This window comes from Varanus komodoensis, unplaced genomic scaffold (genome assembly GCF_004798865.1).
Source record: "Varanus komodoensis strain SLA01 unplaced genomic scaffold, ASM479886v1 scaffold13_3, whole genome shotgun sequence".
Taxonomy (NCBI): domain Eukaryota; kingdom Metazoa; phylum Chordata; class Lepidosauria; order Squamata; family Varanidae; genus Varanus; species Varanus komodoensis.
In genome coordinates this window covers 11,162,345-11,181,055 of record NW_025335409.1, presented here as the reverse complement: position 1 = coordinate 11,181,055, position 18,711 = coordinate 11,162,345, and the positions used below count along the sequence as shown (strand labels likewise).

General features: G+C 41.7%; 2 protein-coding genes across 9 annotated transcripts in view; one reads left to right on the top strand and one right to left on the bottom strand.

Moving 5' to 3' along the window:
• Positions 1-6,181, top strand: part of LOC123019948 (guanine nucleotide-binding protein G(i) subunit alpha-1) — a 33,136-nt gene extending 26,955 nt beyond the window's left edge. For both annotated transcript variants that reach the window (XM_044423186.1, XM_044423185.1), the window contains exons 8-9: positions 1,571-1,724; positions 3,637-6,181. In XM_044423186.1, coding sequence (XP_044279121.1) covers positions 1,571-1,724; positions 3,637-3,827 — 345 coding nt within the window. In that variant the 3' untranslated portion in view covers positions 3,828-6,181. The remainder of the gene's footprint in view (positions 1-1,570; positions 1,725-3,636) is intronic.
• Positions 1-18,711, bottom strand: part of LOC123019945 (guanine nucleotide-binding protein G(t) subunit alpha-3) — a 141,408-nt gene that overhangs the window by 7,555 nt on the left and 115,142 nt on the right. The window contains exon 8 of one of the 7 annotated variants that reach the window (XM_044423157.1): positions 14,627-14,670. The exons of 5 other annotated variants lie outside the window; for them this stretch is intronic. In XM_044423157.1, the coding sequence (XP_044279092.1) occupies positions 14,642-14,670 (29 nt within the window). In that variant the 3' untranslated portion in view covers positions 14,627-14,641. Of the gene's footprint in view, positions 1-14,626; positions 14,671-18,711 lie in introns of those variants that run through there. One more of the 7 variants, XM_044423173.1, reaches the window with a different exon arrangement.

The following is an 18,711-nucleotide window of genomic DNA, read 5'->3' as shown; positions in this document are numbered from 1 at the left end:
AAGCTTTTCTGTGCCACTTTCAGGAAAACACATGCAAGAGGGTGCTAGTGCACTCAAGTCTGGTAGGCCTCCTAGTCACAACTGGTTGGCTACTCTATGAATACAGAATACAGATAGACCCTTGATCTGATCCAGCATCAGTCACCTTTTGTTATTATCTAGACCATTATGCGATTAAAGGTGCAATCCTATGCATATTTAGGCAGAAAATTCCCAGTATTCCCTATAACATATAGAAAATTCCTTTAATTTTCCTTTAATTCCCAATATTTCATAGAATGACAGTGACACCATTGATCAATTCCCTGTGTGTGTATGATGGTAGCATGAGCAGGGGCCACCTCATGGGGTTCTCCTATGTTGTATAGATATTCCAAAGCTACTGTAATGCTTCAGGAGGCATACATACTGTATTAGTTCTTACCTCACCAAGGTCTCCTGTATTTGCTTGAAGCTATTATATTAATTGGTTTTATTTCTTCCTATACCTTCCAATACTCAAAGCTCTCTGGGTGTTCATAATTATTAAAACTATAAAATATAACACAAAATGTACTTGAAAGTTTAAAATTAGAGTGCACAGTAGCAGTAGTAAAACCCAATGTAGGGTCTAGCAGCTGTGGAATGATAAAAATACACTAAAGGAACAGAAGCAACAGAAACTGAAAGACTAAGAGTCCGGGAGAAATAAGAAGGTCTCAACCTAGCACCAGAAAGAGAACATCATAGGTGCCATTTAGGGTCTCTGGGTAGCTCATTCCACAGCCAGAGTGCCACAGCAGAAAAAAGACCTCTTCTTAGTAGCTACTCACAACATTTTCTTTGGCAGGAGCTCCTGGTGAAAGACAGTGGTAGAGGTGCGATAGATATATATGCGGCCAGATGCTTCTTCAGCTGAATTTGTCTGCAAGCTGTTTAGGGTTTTGAATTTTAATACCAGCACTTTGAATCAGGCCCAGACATAGCCAGCACAGATAGGAAAGTATTGGCCTAATAGCATGCTAGCCAGTCCTTGTTAACCTTGCTATCCTGTTCCGGACAATGTAAAACATTACAGTAAACTATCTGAGAGCTGATGAAATGTTCTGTTTCCACATTTCTGAGATCATTGCCAAACCTAGTCAAAAGTTAGCTTACTGATTTTGTATATTTGGAAAAGTGTTTCCAAAATTTGGAAATAGCTTTCCTAGATTGATTCCTACTGAAAGCTAATTAGTGACAAAACAAGCAACTTTCCAATGATGATTTTTTAAATAATGAGTATAATAAAATAAAGATTATGGGACTCCACCCATTGAAAGTTAAACACTTTCAAATTTCCATATAAATGGCATTTCAAAGTACTTAATTTTGGATGGCTAGAGCTCATTGTCTGAAACGAGATCTGTTGAGCAAAAGTAAATTCTCTTTATCATTTGACCCTTTGGTTTTTAGAAGCTAAATAACTGAAGAAATGTCCTAGTGATCCTGGTATAAAAAGTCATTTGGGTTTTTAGGTTCTTTGGTATTGCTAGAGAAAGGAAAAGAGAGAAGGCCAAACTGATATATCATCTGTTTCTTTCAAATGCAGAATAGGATGCATGAAAGCATGAAATTATTTGACAGCATCTGCAACAATAAGTGGTTTACAGACACTTCTATTATTCTCTTCTTAAATAAGAAAGATCTCTTTGAAGAAAAAATCAAAAGGAGTCCTCTTACTATTTGTTACCCTGAATATCCAGGTATTTATCTTGTTATGAAACAAAAGTGGGGTGGGGGTGGAGGGAGAATGTCTTAATTTGAAACCTCTGAGTGTAATGGCAGAAAAAAATGTTGTAAATAGTAATAGATATCTGGTAAAATTCATATGGTATTGTAAAATATATGTAAATACAATCTCAGTGGTATGCATTGCTCAACTCACAGTTTGTACAAACCCTTTAAATAAACCATTGTGTTATTTTAATAATAGGCATTGCTTTGCTATCAGAGTAAATGAGATTATTTACATTCTGTATAATCTATGTATGGTTGTAATTTGATTTCTGGGCACGCCTGAACTCAGTGTATAGAAAGCTTTAGGATTACTATTTACTTCTAATGAGCCAAATCTGGTATCTTTTATATTCTTGATTTGTTTAATTTATTAGCTTATTTTGATTGGGTCAGCAAAAAGGTTCTAGAATGGCTTACATGTAATAAATAAAACCAAGTAAGGTTACACTCTAAAAAGGCATGACACAAAAAGAGAAAGGGTTTAGGAGGTAGAAGAAGAAAAGCAAGTAGTCATTCAGTAAAGCTGGTAGAATGGCTCTGCTTCTCACCTCATCTTTTCTACGGACTGCTAAAATTACTGTTGGTGGTGACAACAGAGAAAGGAGCCAGGTAGAGGTGATCTTTCAGCTGGGTTGATGGGATGGTCAAGGCACTGTACAACAAAACATCAGCCCTGTAGTGGGTACTTTGCCCAGGCAGACTTGACTGCAGGGGGAAGCCATCTGGCCTTTGCTACTGCATTGTCTTCTCTGTCCGGGAAAACAAGGCACAAGTGAAGCTTCCTCCCCGAACCATTACACCAATGGGAAGGGCTTCAGCCCATGCTTTGGCCAGAGTTCACCCGTGATGCCATCCGTGGGGCCTGTGCCCTAGGATCGTCTGCCTTGGTCACAGTCTGGTCCTCTGACTAGATGTATCTTCCTACTCTCTACTACACCAAAAAAGTGTACGGCAAATAAAATCTAAGAATTAAATGGAAATGGAAGTGTATTGTGTGCAAAATACTCAGTCATTCACAACTGGATTTGGTAATGACAGTGATTTTAGCATGAATTAGCTGAATTAATGCCCATAGTGAGACAAGAAACCATCATCCCAGTTCAGAATTCACACAGACACCTGGCTCCTGAGAATAGGTCTTCATGCATCTGAAGTGGAATCTAGTCTATAAAAGCTTGTGTCATGATGTGATTGGCAATCATTCAAGTGGCATGGATTCCTTTGTTGTGTTTTGCTGCAACTTACTAAGAGGTTTTCTTCTCTGAATTTTTTAGTATGGTATGAATTAGAATTGGTTGAGATTGTATATTCAATAACAATAAAATTGATAGTATAAATTATCCATACACTGGAAAGAGTAAATCTCTTTTTCCTCCACTCGCCTAGGCTCATGTTCAGGAGAAGCTGGTAACTCCTGCATCACTGGGGCTCCTTATCCATTGCAGCCTTTATTTTGAGCTTCATTGGAGGTATCCATGGTGCACCATGGTGGTAAACCCATCTTGGGGACAGAGTCCATCCTATCTTGGGGACAGAGTAAATAACTCCTATAAAGCTGAAAATGGTGCAGTAGATGAGGGGCCCATCTAATACAGAAATCACCTGCTTCGTGTGAGTATATTCTAGCTTCAGAACATCATGGAAAACTTATGAACAAATTCATAAGAACGCATGACTCTGATTTATCAGTTAGCTACCTATTACAAAAGAGTAAAAGTGCAGCCATTAACAACACCATTAACAAGACAGCATTATTTAAAATGTAGATTCTAACTGAGGGCAGCTTAAACAATTCTTAAAACCTTGAATAGGTTGGAAGAAATTAGCAAGATATGTATTTTCTAGAGCTTTAAATGTGTGTATCTTATGTTTTTAAAGGTTCCAATACATATGAAGAGGCAGCCGCATATATTCAGTGTCAGTTTGAAGATCTGAACAAGAGAAAAGACACAAAAGAAATTTATACTCATTTCACTTGTGCCACCGATACGAAGAATGTGCAGTTTGTTTTTGATGCTGTAACCGATGTTATCATAAAAAATAACCTGAAAGACTGTGGTCTATTCTAAACATTTATATCAAACTGTAATTCATCTTTTTTCCATTAATCAAATGAGTCATAGTGTTTGTTTTTTTTAAGACCATGAATATGTTTATTGTGTATACTGACTTTTCTGGTATTTGGTTAGGTTGAAGGATCAGTTTAAAAAATTCAGATCTCCTGGTTTACATAGTAAAGGATGCAAACCAATGACCAGACCAGTTCAGTAATTGCTTCTTTAAACAATTTTATTTATGTTTTTTGTATAGATTTAAGTAATGTTGAGCAACAATCAAAACAACTTGATTGTGTGTTTAGTTGTGACTGTATCTGTTTTGTTTCTATAAGCATTGAACAAAGTATTTTAATAACTTGATGCATCCTGTAGAGTTTCCATGTTTTAAAGGCTGCTTTTTCCTATAGGAAAAATATTTGCCTTTTTAATTTTTCATTATTCAAATGGCTTCTTTAAAATGTTTCAATATTATGCATGTTGCCTTAATTTTTTTCTTAGATTTTATTTATAGAATTCTCATATAGTAAGCTTTTTATTACATAAAGAATTCTTAACACTTGCTCAGGATTAAATAGAAAAAGCCCCAGCATTCTTTCCAGTTTCTGTTTTGTGTTACTAAAATGGTAAGAGAATCCATTTTGAATGTTCAAAATTACAGTAAACAAACCAGTCTTACATATTTTATTCTATGCCAACTTATTAAGAGTTAGAAAGTGGAAGAAAGCTATGGCTGTGATTCAGTGGGTAGAAGTGATATATATATGAGAAAGTGCATCCTTCTTCCATAACTAAGAGCCTAACACTGAAAGCCCAGTTCATGCATGTCTACCTAAATTATGGCCCACTTTATAGCTATTTAATATTTATTTGAGGTGTTATTTTAGCTTGTAAGTATCTCTGGTGTGACATGCAAAGGGAAAAGTCTTGGAATTGAAACAAAGGAGGTGAGGGAAGGAAGACTGGGAATTTCAGACTACTTGCAGTTTTACCTCTGTAAATTTTTTGTGTTTTCTTAGGGGATTGGCCCAAACATTTTTACTTTTGTTTCATTAAACATTATTTCTGCCTTTTAAATATGAAGAATTCTTACTCAGATCAACAGACATAATATCCCTTGTAATCAAAATACATTTGCAAATCAGGGTTTTTGGGACACCCTTTAGAATGGATTTGTCCACAGTGTAGTGGCTAGAATCCAAAAAGTGTACAGCTAAAGCACTTCCACCCCCACCTCTCATATGGGGAGAACAGGTAGATGCGGAAGTGGTAAATTTTCTCCTTTAATAGTAGGTTCCTTCTTGGGAGGTGTTGTTCAAGAGATCCCCTGGCCTTCTGAGTCATGTTAGACAGGCATAAGATGTTGCTGCTACAAATAAACATTGCACACAGAGCTTTGGATCCTGGCCTGTGTTGCTTCAGTTGAAGGTTTCTCATCAATACTTTTATTCCTGCTCCTGAAGAATCAAACCACTTACTTTGCAGTGGCTTGCCTCTCCAAGAAAGAACTGCTGTGGGGGGGGGGGGGACCCAACTACTGGTATGTAAATCAGTGGTTACTGATTACCACTTCAAATTGCAGCTCTGTTTTGCATTACTGTATGGTAGTGCCAATAAAGATTTAAAAATTACGTATGAACATGAAATAAGAACTTTAGTTTTTCCGATCATTCTATCAACTAAAATATGAACAACCAAATTTTCAAATACTACTTTAGGTTGGTAGGATACAGCACTTCCTAGAGTGCATGTATTACCAGTCTTTGAGTTGCCTTTTCCAGAGGAAAGAAAAATCCTTGGAACATAGTGTTCACTGTTACATATGGGCAAAATGTTTCCAAACAGAACAAGGTCCCAAGTACTTCTCAGTCTAAATTGCTACATTGTCATGAACTTCCTACTCTAGCCATGTTCCAATATTCTAAGAAATTATCAGTATTAATCTCATTTACATCCTCCTCATAGGAAATTCAGGGCAGTGTACATGTGCTTTTCTAAGGAAAATAATGACAAGTGCAGACTGGTGGAACAAGTCTAAATTGTCTCCATTTAAAGTATTAGTACCAGAAAATAGTTTGTGTATTCTGGAACACTTAGAGTTGTGCATATAAGGTTCATATTATTCTGTAAACTGAAGTATTTGGTAGTAATTGTATCAAATCCTTAAAATTAAATTTTGTACATTACTGCAGTTTTTTTAAGCAAGAAAATTAAACTAAAAGAAGATTTCAATCTTAAGTTATTGTGCCTTGTCTGAAAGAAATATTTTTTCATTAAAATCAACTGATGGAATGCCTTCTGTAACCATAAGTGAAGTGCAAACAAAAATAAAGTTTGAGTAAATTCAAACACTTATGTGGAAATACAAATACATCTTTGTGGCAATTGTTTAATGGGTTCTAAAACATTTTCCTTTTTACTATCCTCTTGTCCCCTGCATAAAACCTAAGACTTAAAGTACTTTTCATAAACCTTAACTCAGTTATTTACACAAGTAAGTAGCACTGCTAGAAAGAACAGCAATCAATGTGTTAGATGCAACCCAGCTACCTTGCCTTAAAACTTGCGCTATTTTTTTTTTTTTTTTTTACATTGTGTCTTACCAGACTTGAAGCCCTGTACACAGGGGATGAAGAATCAATCACAGAGGAGGAAATGGTGCTGAAATAGGAAAGTGAACACTGGACACACTTAAAAGACTAATGTTTAATTCGGCCAGGGAGACACACCTTACACTAGTTGCATGTGTTTGATGCAGCATTGGTTCTGTGTGGAAAAACATTTCTCAGCCACAGTGAGACGTATATCCATTGCATGACTCTGCCATAATTGGTTATGCAGAATAGTTGATGCAGGTTAAATATGAAAAAGCAACTCTTTGAAGCCACTTTAAAAGAAAAACTATGATAGACATAAATGCCAGCTCTTAAAGCAGCCATTTGGTGATGGTTCATGTAGACCAATGAAATATTTAACAGTGATCCAGTGAAAGGGCACTCAAGGATATTGCCTATAGAGGATACCAAAACCACAACTATACTAACCACAATTTGAGTTGTATTGGTTCTAGTGAAGTCTAGTTTTGTGGGCATTCAACTATCACAAGCCAGGCTTATTTTCAGTTACTCGAATTAGTGAATGTTGTAATATTTATGCTACGTACATGACTTTAATATTTTAAGTTGAAACCGTTTGTTTTCGTAGTGTTCAAGTCTATAGATGAAAGTTTATGCATTCAAAGTACAATCCTACATGTGTCTAAAGGCAAAGGTTATTGCGCACATGCATGCTAATTGTGTCTGACTCTGGGGTCGGTGCTCATCTGCATTTGCTGGAGAACCAGTGTTGTCTGAAAACTCTTCCGTGGTCGTGGCCAGCATGACTAAACGCTGAAGCACACGGAATGCTATTACCTTTCTCACCAAAGTGCTGCCTATTTATCCAGTCGCATTTGTATGCTTTTGAATTGCTAGCTAGGCAAGCTGGGACAAAGAAGCAGGTACCCACCCCATCGCGTGCATTCAAACTGCCAACTTTCCGATGAACTTTCCAGCAGCTCAACAGTTTAACCTGCTGCGCCACCCATGCTCTACATGTGTCTATACTGAAGTAATTCACACTGATCTCAATGGGGGAATTAGTTGCAAAGGGGGCACAGGATTAAAGCCATAGTTAACTTTAATACAAAGAACTCGTAAAAATAATTATAGTGTTGGCATTCTCTCCAAAATCTCAGCTCGGGTGGAAGTCTTTACTATTAGACCTGATGAAGCCAAGGGTTCAACCAAGAGCTTCCATGTGCAAAGAAGGTGCTTTCACACTCCGCTGAGCTCAGGTCCCTCCAACTTCAAAATTGGAGAATAAAGTCTGTCACTTGAATTTGACTTGAGACTTCCTTTTGCTATGGTCAGGGGCCTGCTCCAAATCTTCAGGGACCTGAAAAACCTCTTCATAACCAGGATCTAGGAATATTTACTGTGATTTGGTCACCACAGAAATATTAAGCCTTGACCTCAATTTATTTTTATCTCTGCCTCATTTTATAAATAGCCTTTCAGAAACATTACCTTGATTGGACTGAGCTTTATCCAGGTGTGCTTGATTTGACAATTGCAATTGTTTAGAAATGCTCTTTGATAATGAAGAGCGGTTGGATCAATTCGGGAGAGAGAAAGAGTGTGAAAGTGAACACTGTTTGCTTACTGAGATGCCTGCTGGTAAAGACACTCAAGGTTGTTTCTATAAATAGGACATTTATTTTCCTGTGTGACTGTGTGTACACAGTCTGAAAAAGAAAAGTATGGCATGCAACAGGAAGTTTTTTCTTTGGTACACTCACAGGGAATTTGCAGGGATGTCAGAACCGTAAAACATTTGGTTGAGGACACAGAATCTGAGCTATTTATTTTCCTTGTTAAATCAGACACAAAACCAGAATCGGATGAAGCACCAAGCAGGTCTCTGCTTTTAATCTTTTAATGCATTTAGTGTCGAAAGCAAACCGAAAGAGCAATCTCATGGTCTCTGGGAGAACATTGCAGGGAACGTAAGATTGTATGGAGTCCTCAACCCAAGACCTTAGATCAGGGGTCCTCAAACTTTTCCACCAGGGGTCCAGTTGAAAGCTGCCGGTGCTGGGCGCAGGCCAGAATGGTGGTGCCGGCGATGCGCATAGGCTGGGGAGGAGGCAGCGCATGTGGGCATGCACACTGAGGCGGGGCAGGGCGCACGGCAAAGCAAGGTGCGGCGAGGCGTGGGTGGGTGGGTGGGCGAGTGTGGCGAGGGGACGCGAGGTGCAGGCGGAGGCGGGCATGCACCACGAGGCGAGCACACGAGGCAGCAGCTTGCTCGCTTGGAGATCGTTTTCTCCGAGCGAGCAAAACGCTGCCTCCTCATGCGCCGGGTGAGGTGGGCGGCAGCAGGTGTGAGCATGGGCACGCATGTGGTGGGCCCAAATGGGCATGGCGGGCTGGATAAATGGGCATGGCAGACCGTAGTTTGAGGACCCATGCCTTAGATGCTGCTGTGTCTTTGGGAGGAAGAAAGACATGTTGGCTGCCTCCCAAGGTAAAAATGTAGCCTAGAATGAAGAGACATGGGGGAGGGTGTTCCATTGGTGGGCCAGGGAAAGGAGAGGAGAGGCCAGAATAAGAAAAATCCAATGGCATCATTAGATAGGCTCAGAGGCCCACTCACAGCAAAATGCATGAAAGGAGGGCAGAGTGACACAAATCACCTGTCACCCCTCCTGCCCTGCCAGCAGCAACCTAGCAGGGTACTGGACACTTGAAAGCATTCAAGATAGGAGTCTTCTTCAAAAGGAACAGATGGCTGTTTCAACAAGCTTGTTTTGATCCGGTAGGGAGACCGATGCATTGTTAGCATGCTTCCATTTGTGCATCACTTGGGACATCTTTCTAAGCATGCAAGTGACAATGCAGTCTATCTGCTCTATATTCCCTCTAAAACTGAATGCAATGTTCCTCACCTTGTTTGACATGAAACTTCAGTTAGATTGGGATGAATGATCATATCCAGAGACCTCCTTCTGAAACTTGAATCTAGCCCATTTAAAGATTTCAGAAAAGCAGGGATAGACATATCCCACTTTGTGTTCATAAAAACTTTGTGAGGTAGGCTAGGATGTGAAATACTGACTGGGCCAAGCTTACCAAAGGGGTTCATGACTAATGAAGCAATGGGGAGGAGGGGATCTGTAGTCCTCCAGATGTCCTGCCTATAACTCTCAAGAGCTCTAGCCAGCTGTCAGTGGTGAAGGATCATGGGGGCTGTAGGCCAAAAGGCTCCCACATTGGTCACTCCTGAAGAAGCCCGAATCCTGCATCTACTTCAGACTGACTTCTATATATCTTGCTAAATTTGTTTCTTTCCACTGCAGACCTTTGTCCCAAATCACAAATTGTTTTCGAAAGATACTCGGTTTTGAAAGGGATTTATCATGTGGTTTAAAAGGTATTGGGAAAGCAGCTTGAGAAACATGGATCCTGGGACTCATTAAGGACATAGAACATGTTGCATCAGTTCTCTTGATCCTGGCTGATAGCAGCATTTAGTTTCAAATAGAAATACACTATTTTTCCTCCATTTGGAACTGGCTAAGGGTAGCACATGGAATCATAGGGTTGGAATGAAAAATGGCAAAGGACAACTAGTCCAAAGCCCTTCTGATGACAGAAAACCAGTGCTTGAACTTAGACACCTAATGAAGAAATGTCCACTGCCTTCTAAGGAACTCTATTCCCTAGTTCATTGACTGTACCACCAGGAAGTTCTTCCTAGCATTAGTTGAAATTCCTTTTTCTTGTAATTCTACTGGCAGGTGGGTTAAATTGGTGAGTTGATCATACAGAGACAGGTAACCTCTGAGGTATATATGGCATAGGCTGTCAAGGGCTTTAAAGGACAAAGCCAACACAAGTGCATTAATGTGAATAAATACGCTGTCAAAGTAAATGTGGCTCAGAGCAGATGAAAAATGTATTGCTTAACTGAGGCTTCCATCCAAAGAGTAACCCTCAAGCCCTTCCTCTTGTTGCTTGGCCTCCTGTAATTTCTGCATTAAGGGTGCATGCAATGTTGTTCTTCATTTACATGTTGTGTTGCAATGAATTCCCATACATGCAAGGGCATCCCATATCACTTGTATGGAAGGAACATAGAATATTACAGAATATCATGGAATGGAATGGGATACAAAGATGGAAGGGTCATTTATGTTCCTGGGCGCACATACATCCAGGTTCTGCTTCTTATGCAGACAAATCTATGACCTTTGAAGTGAATGGGAGGCACCTCTTGGGGGTAGAAGGTGCATGGAAATTCTAGATTAAAGTTACTGAGAGAGATCATAGCAACGGAGAGATCAAGTGGAATGGTTGTGTGTGTACATGCACGTGTGCAGCATTGGGTTAAGCATTTCATACAATGCTTCCCATTAAAAAGGGGAAATGGTCATTTCCTAGTTGCATTTCTCTCATACCACAACTTCATTCACAGGATCGTTGTTTTAATGAGGATGCAACGATCGGTAGCGCTTCCTGCACTGAAAGCTGTAGTAATGCCTGGGTCTATAATTCTGACCTTTTGTATTGCTCTGTAATATGATCAAGAACAGAGCCACAACCCCTCAGGGAACAGACAGAATGCAATTCCAGGCAGACCCAGCTTACTGAAAAGGTCACTATCATTTCTTGAGCCTTTTGCAAAATGCATTAGAACAAAGCTCAGCACCCGTCCTTCTGTCTAGAGAGACACCAGTGCTGAACAATTGATTATTGAGTGCTGGAGAGCTCTGGCAGCAGAACTGTCAAAGCCTGACCTTTGAGAAGATGTGCTGTGTACTAGTTGCCATTGTTTCTCTGTGAGACCATTCACACATTTAGTGCTGCAGTCATCAAGCAATGAACATGCACCCATGAGCCAGGCCAGGTGTGCTTCCCATTCCATTGGTGTTTTGTAAGTTCCACTTTGGAGGGCAGTTGCCATGTCTTGCCATAGCAAACAACGTGCAGGTCCTGCCGTTTGCATTGGGCGCTCTGGTAGCTAAATTGACACTTGCGCTTTCTTCCCTGTCAATCAAGTTAGAGCCAGCCTGGAAGAAGCAACAATCAGAAGCACATTCTAGAGAGTCTTATAATCAGAGGAAGGCCACGTAAAATTCTGACACACCAGCCTGATGAGCAGCAGGAGTATGAGTTTGTTGCAGGAACGTGACTTGTAATTTCAAGGTAGGCTACCGCGCCAGGAGGGAGAAGCCACAGTTGCCACAGAAACAACAAAAATGTTCTGTGGTCACGGCACGTACAGAATGTTAAGCATTCTCTGTTCCTGCTATCTTGCCGTTACTAATGAAATGCATTTATTGCTCAGGTAGGCTTGCTTGTTATATTAATTGCAGAAAAGCATTCTGATTTTAACTCATTTTCCTCCTTTTTATCCCGTTCTATTTCATCTGCCTAAATAATGAGTGGGCGACATGTATATAACTGACCAATGGCCAACACTGCAGTCACTAGCTCAGCAGTGATTGTTAATATGGTTTTACTGGGGCCCATAAAGCCTCCAATTCTAGCTTGACTCTATACTCTGAGCCATTTGCTAATCATGTACATTAAGTTTTACCTCTCTGTTCTACTGGTTTGCTTATTCCTTTGCTGGAGCTGACTGCTCTCCTAAAGTGGTCTTTCCCAACCTGGTGCCCTCTGGATGAGTTGGACTGCAGTTCCCATCACTTTCAGCTGGTGTGGGCTAGGAAGGATACGAACTGCCAGAGGCACCAGGCTGGGAAGGCTGGCCAGTGGATGAAGCCTTCGATGTTTGCGGGGTAGCAGATTCACTCCAGCTTCCAGTTTGAACTTTTCAGGAGCTGTCCATGGTGATGTCTTGGGTACACTGTCCACTGCCATTGGAAACCATCAGCCTCAACTGCTAGTCAGTGCTTGTGAGCTCAGTCAAAGAACCCCTAAAAGGAAGCAGCATTAAAGCCTGATGCTTCGAAAACTATTAGATATAGGGCAGTGTTGCTCAGAACAGGTCTCTAGTGCTCTTTCCTGGATGGCCTATGTCATGTTTAAAAGCTGGTACAGAGTACCAGCAACCACGGAACATTCTTTGGAATACCAGATGAGATCATGGAAGGTACCACAGGAGAAGACGTCACTGCTTGTTTAGCATTTAACATAATTCATGCTTAACATTTTAAAACTGAACACATGCAAACATACACATACTGTATATGCTACCTGGGGTTTTGTGATGTGTTTCATTTCAGGATTCTGAAGTGGCTTCATCAATGCACAATTGCTCCACACAGTCAAGCTATGAATTAAAAGTCTTTACTCAGCAGGATTCTTACAATGTAATTATGCTCTTGGCTGTGTTTACTCTGCAGATAAATGATTCTGTCGTTCCCAGCGCCAAAGATGATTTTCCCCTTACAGTTTCTCTTACAATTTCGTAAAGAAACAATTCTCTGTGTTCTTGTTTGTTTTAAAATGGAAAAGAATGGGCATGAGAAGCAGAGTCATTCCTGCTTTAGTTAAGGGGGAGCTGTACCAGGATGCTGGAGTCCCAACTTTGAATCAAGGCACAATAAAAAATCAACCCCCAAGTCTGTGATCAAGAACAGAAAGAAAGAAGTTTGCTTTAAGGTTTCATCTCTCTTGGGAGTTTCTGTGCACCGACTATGGTGAAGTATTTGCAGAACTTCAGCTTAGTATTTGACATGTATTGGCTGGGTTGGATGCATTCAACCAAATTTTCTTACCATTCCTAGGAAAGCAACATTGTTATCTTACACTCACTTACTGGAGAGTAAAGCTCACTGAATATTGTGAAGCTTGCTTCCAAGGAAACGTGTAGAAATGTGTGTTGCCCACAGGGACTTGATGCATGAGAGTATCTGCAGCCCACACATGCCAAGTTAAGGCTGCAATCCTATGCATGTTTAAAGAGCAAAAATCCTACAATTCCAACACGCCCTACCTTGCACTCACTTTTCTTGGGTGATCCTGTGTGGGAGCCCAGTGACTCCACTGCTTGTTAGGGCAATGGCTTCAGCTGAATAGCCATGGTGGCAGTCACCAAGGAGTAGAATTTGGGCATAGGAGGAACCCCACTTGGCTCAGAGTTCCCAAGCATAGGAAAGCACCTACCTGCACAGCTCTTTCCCATTAATGCTGCACTTGCGGCTGTAGCAGCAGGGCCAGTGAGCATGCCAGAAGTGTTTTGTTTTGGGTGGCATATCTAGTGAAGTTTCCCACTGCAGGGACTTGATGCATGCACAGGGGGCATTTCTGAGTGACAGATTCCCAAATACTTTCCCCAGGGCAGATAATGGAGGGATCTGAACTATCTGCTCTTCCTCAGGAACAGTTTTGCACTTGCTAGCTGGTGGAACCATATGCACCCCACTTGCCTGAAGGCTCCCTCAGGAATGAGGCACTGTGATGGGAACAGTCATCACCTGATTATATGGAAGAATCTTACACACATACACAGGGATGTAATGGAACCTGGGCTTGCAAGATCATACTGCTAGCAAGTTTCTTTGGCTTTTTTCTTAGCAGGAGGGCTGATGTCATCTGCCACCCCCCTCTAATTTCCTTGTTCCCTCTGTACTTAGTTGCAAATCTCACAGCGGCAAGGAGGAAATGCTTTCCCCCCTGTATTAGCTTTCTGCTGCAGGGACCTAGTCTTCAGTGGAAAATTAAAGCCCATTCATGTTGTAAAAGACAAGCTCCAGTTAAGATAAACTCCTGGAAATGGCTTTTTGATAGGGACCAACACACTGCCTGCATCTTTTAAAAAAAAAAATGACAGCAGGTGGCTATGGTGACTTTCAAGATGCGTGCCTGCATATCAAAATTAACTATTGCACATACAACAATATGCACTGTATGTGCAGTTGCTATAGAGTCCGGGTCATCAGCACCAGTGATGAAGTTTTATGAATACCTTTCAAGCTGCTTGCAGTTCTAAGTGCAGCCTTTTTGTACAGAATGAGCAAAGAGGGCAGATGAAATCCTGTAAGGCCATTCACATTTTTCTGGATACAGTTGCTGCTGGAGGATATTCATGCATTGGCTCCCACTGCTGAACGTCACCAAAACACTGTGAGCGGCTTGCTGGGCTTTGCAAGCTTTTGATTATAGCTGGGATCCAGGCAATCACCGCAACATCTGAGTGTAGATGACTTGGCTGAATGATTCACCTGTAGCCTCTCGAACTTCTGTCAGATGGGCTGAAGAATGAAGGAAAACTACTCTTTCCACCCATTCGGTCTGTGTTGATCTCTTTCCCTGCTGAACTCACTTTGACTCCTTATACAAATGTGTATCTGTTTGGAGATGTGATGAAAAAATAGGCTGTGAAGAAGGTCCTTCTCATTGTCTAGCAAGGCTACTGGTAGCACACCATAGGGCAAAATTGTGCAGACTTCATTGGGAAGCACTGCCTTCCAAGGGGGAAGGAACTCTAATACTTAGGAAAGAAAAGATTTTATACAACCGTGTGTATTCACAACAGTATCCCTTTTTATTTTAAAGCAAAAGGGATGTGAGTCTTCTCGCTACTGGGGATGAATATGCAGAAATTCCTGAGTTCTTTATTTCTGAGCACCTTTGAGTTGGATTCCATGTATATAGAAATATTTTCCAGTAGAACTGAAATTGACCCATGGGTCTCCTGAGAATGTGTTTTTGCCTAATATGTCCCTTTTTATATTCAAGTTGAAAGTACTGCCTTGGGGTGTACGTATGGCCACGATTTCCTGGGGAGGGAGGAGAAGCTGTGAAAACTTTTTGAGGAGGATACAATGTTATTCCTTCTTAGAATCGACCCAATGAAATGAATGGGACTTAAGTCATTTGTGGCTAACCTTGTCCCCTTCGGTTTAATGGTATGACTCTGAAGGACTAGCATTGGATACTATGTTTTGCTTTAAAACAAAAGAAGGACAGACCAACCTACCCATGTTTCCTCTTGGCTAGTGTCTCTCACAAACACACATTTTCAGCCAGAAATCACACATGGAGGGGGATGATAACCTGTTGGACAACCCGGGTGATGCTGTCACTAAGATTAAAGGGCACAGATCATGTCAGCACTTCAACCTGGAGGCCTGATCACTTGGATGCCTAATGTGTTTCTTACTCATAAAAAATGGAAGGGCCAGTTCTGATATCTAAAGGAACGTCTCCTCCTGGACCGTAAGAACCTCTGCGGAGGTTCTTCTGCAAGAGCCACCTTTACAAGGAACAAGAAAGTGGCCACAACTGGAAGGGCCTTCCCCTTATGGAATCGGCTCTCCAGGGACGGCTGGCTGGTGCCAATTCTACATATGTTGCAGCCTCTGGTTAATTGTTGATGAGCATTTGCTTTTATAATGGCTTTTGTCATATTGATAGTGGTACATTCGGGTTGCTGTTTATTGTTGGTATTTATCGTTTTGATTTTTCATTTATCATTTATGTTGATTGTACTGTGTTATTCATATAGATGCTCTTATAATTGATGTTATGGTTTTTAAATTGATTGCTATTACTCTTTTGAATTTATTATTATTGTATTATTTGATTAGGGTTTTCTTGTATAGCTGTTTGGAGAGCCCTGGCTTAATGAGCAAGATTTAAAAATCTAAATAAATAAAAAACCAAATAAGCCAGAGTGAAAGGGGAGGGTGTACCTGCTCCATCACCACATGAGAACTCCCACCAGACCATAAATATAGGATAATAGGATTACTGAGAGTGGTTGCAATTAGGAGCTGCTTTCATGATGTAGCAAGTTGCCTGCTCATTGAATTCATACCTATCTCACACTCCCAATAACAGATCAGTACTAATGCTGTGCTAGCAATTAAAGGGAAGCTGCTTCTGTTGCTCCAGACAAACCATCTGTTCACAGCTTTTGTAGAATCTCGGGATGCCCCTCACAGGAGTCAAATTAAGCTAATCTCTCCTTGTGAAATGGAGATTCCAAAGTGGCAGGAAATATCCTGATTCAAAGGCTGCCAACCCCTTATCTCTCAATTGTTGGATGGGAATTCTATTATCCTGCATTCAGTGAAGCTGGTGACATTGACAAAGCCCAGAAGATGCCTCCCCACATGTGGCTCTGTTCCTGTAAATGTCTTCCTATGTGTCACTTGCGTTGTTATCCACTCCCTTGAGTCATATATTGCCGAAAGTGGCATGAAGCGCTGCCATATAATTGGGCTATAACTTAGTTGCTTAGACAGACACCACAGTGTGACATTCCCACTCTCTTGAAGCTGAGCCTCTATTTCCTGGTGCCTTTCCCTTCCTTGTTGTATCCCACTGTGTTGAATAAGTATACAAATGTCAAGGTTTGGCTGAAGTCCAAGCATTGCATAAATCCCAGAGAATGGCTATGGGTGCAGTGCTGGGGAATTGGGCCGAGCAACTCGCTCCCAAATCCAACTCAAGCGGCATCATCAGTGACTTGACTTGGGAGCAAAAAGCGAATGAGTCGGCCCAAGATTTTGGCTGTTTTTCCAACCGAGTCACTCTGGTGCTCACTGCCTGCACCCAAGGGCTTCAGGATATCCTGGGGCGATCTCGGCAGAGGACATCTGGAACGGGCTGGAGGGTGGGCCTGATCACAGCAGAGGAAGTGTGGCAGGAAGAGGGAAAGTCTTCAGCTCTTCTTTTTGGCATGAGGGAGGCGGTGAGAGGGAGGGAGGGAGGGAGGGGCAGGACCAGGAGGAGGGGGTTATGGTGGGGGAAGGCAAGGCTTCAATTCTTTTTGGCATGGGGGGGTTTCCAATCTCCCCCCCACACACACACACACCCTACCTCCCTTTTTTCTGTTAAAGTTGGCTTTTGAGACTGGAGAAGAGACTTGACTTGAAAAATTTCTTGCGATGAGTCGAGACTCACTCTGGACTTGAAAGTGAAGCCTTCAGATTTGACTTCAAACTTGGAGTAAAGGTCTTGGACACAACAATAGAGAGAGCCTACTAGGACAGAGCCTACTCAGAAGTCACCTTTCCAAAAGACATCACCATAATGTCTGTAAACGTACGACCCAAGACTGCAGGTATATATCAGATCCCTCTTGCACAAAGATGCAGCTGTTCCCTTAAGATGCCCATGACCATTACACAGGAGATGAAAGCTTGTTTCCATGGCTTTTTACGGCCGACTGCTGATGTGCTCAGCAGATATGACGCTTCCCATCATAGCAATCCCCTGATGGGGGAACTCTTCTTGCCAAATGTCTGTGTGACCGCAGGCAGTAGAGGCCATTTCAAGCCTTGTGTTTACTTAACTAACACTCCATGGAATGTTGCCACCCTGCTCCAGTTTTTCCTGCCAAATAGCAGTAGGAGGCACAGAGCTCCCAGCTTTATTCCCATCGGTATAATTTCCTCAAGGCATAAGGAAATGGTCTCTAATCAAATTAACCTCAGCATGTGTGGACAAAATCTAGACCTCACATTTGCCCCAGAAGCCCTAAAACCTGAATTCAAAATGTACATCCAAACCTTGTCTGGAACTTGGCTTATATTCAGCTAGACCAAGTGGATTCTCGGTGCTTTAGAGAATGAACCTTCTGGTTTTTAGAACAGACTGTAGCTTAAACACTGAATATGAAATGGCAGGCCCATTTGCAGGGTTGGATGTCTAAAAGTCCCCCCTGTTCCTATCTCTTAAAGGTTCTCTTGAGCTCTGTATTATTGACATACTTACTTTAAACCAGTGGGGGTTTTTTGGTGGGATGAAGGGGCGGATTCAGATCAGAAATGGTATTACACCAGGTAATCTTAGGGAGCTGCAGTGCCCCCTAAGGAGGTGTCTGCCTGCCGATTCCCTCAACAGGTTTTGGATCTTTTGCTGCCAGAGGAGAATGTGCCCTAGCCCTGCCTTCATGCACACGCATGCACATGTACGGCATGTAGAAAGCCAAGAGAAGCTTATTCAGAGCGGGTTTTTTTTTTTTTTTTTAACTCTCTTAGCTTGTAAGAAAAGCCATGCTGGATCAGACCAAAGGCCCATCTAGTCCAGCATGCCTACACCCAGTGGCAAACCCCCTGCCCACAGGACCCCTTAAGCAGGACGGTGCAAGACCTGCTCCTTCCCAAGCTCCTCAGCAACTGGTGTGTGCGGTGAAGGAGGAAGCATGTGGCCAGCAAGGCTAGCAGCCCCTGCAAACCCCTCCCTCCTGCACTGATCTAATATTTTCTAGGCAGCAAATATCCCTATCGCATCCCAGTCTCACCCTATTTCTCTAAAGAGATAAAGATCCTCCTGCCTAACAGCCTTATAGAAAGAGATATGCTAACAGAGAGAGTCTAAGTCCCTTGCCTGTCTGTCAATTGTCCTGGACATTAGACTCTGGACAAGAACCCCTTTTG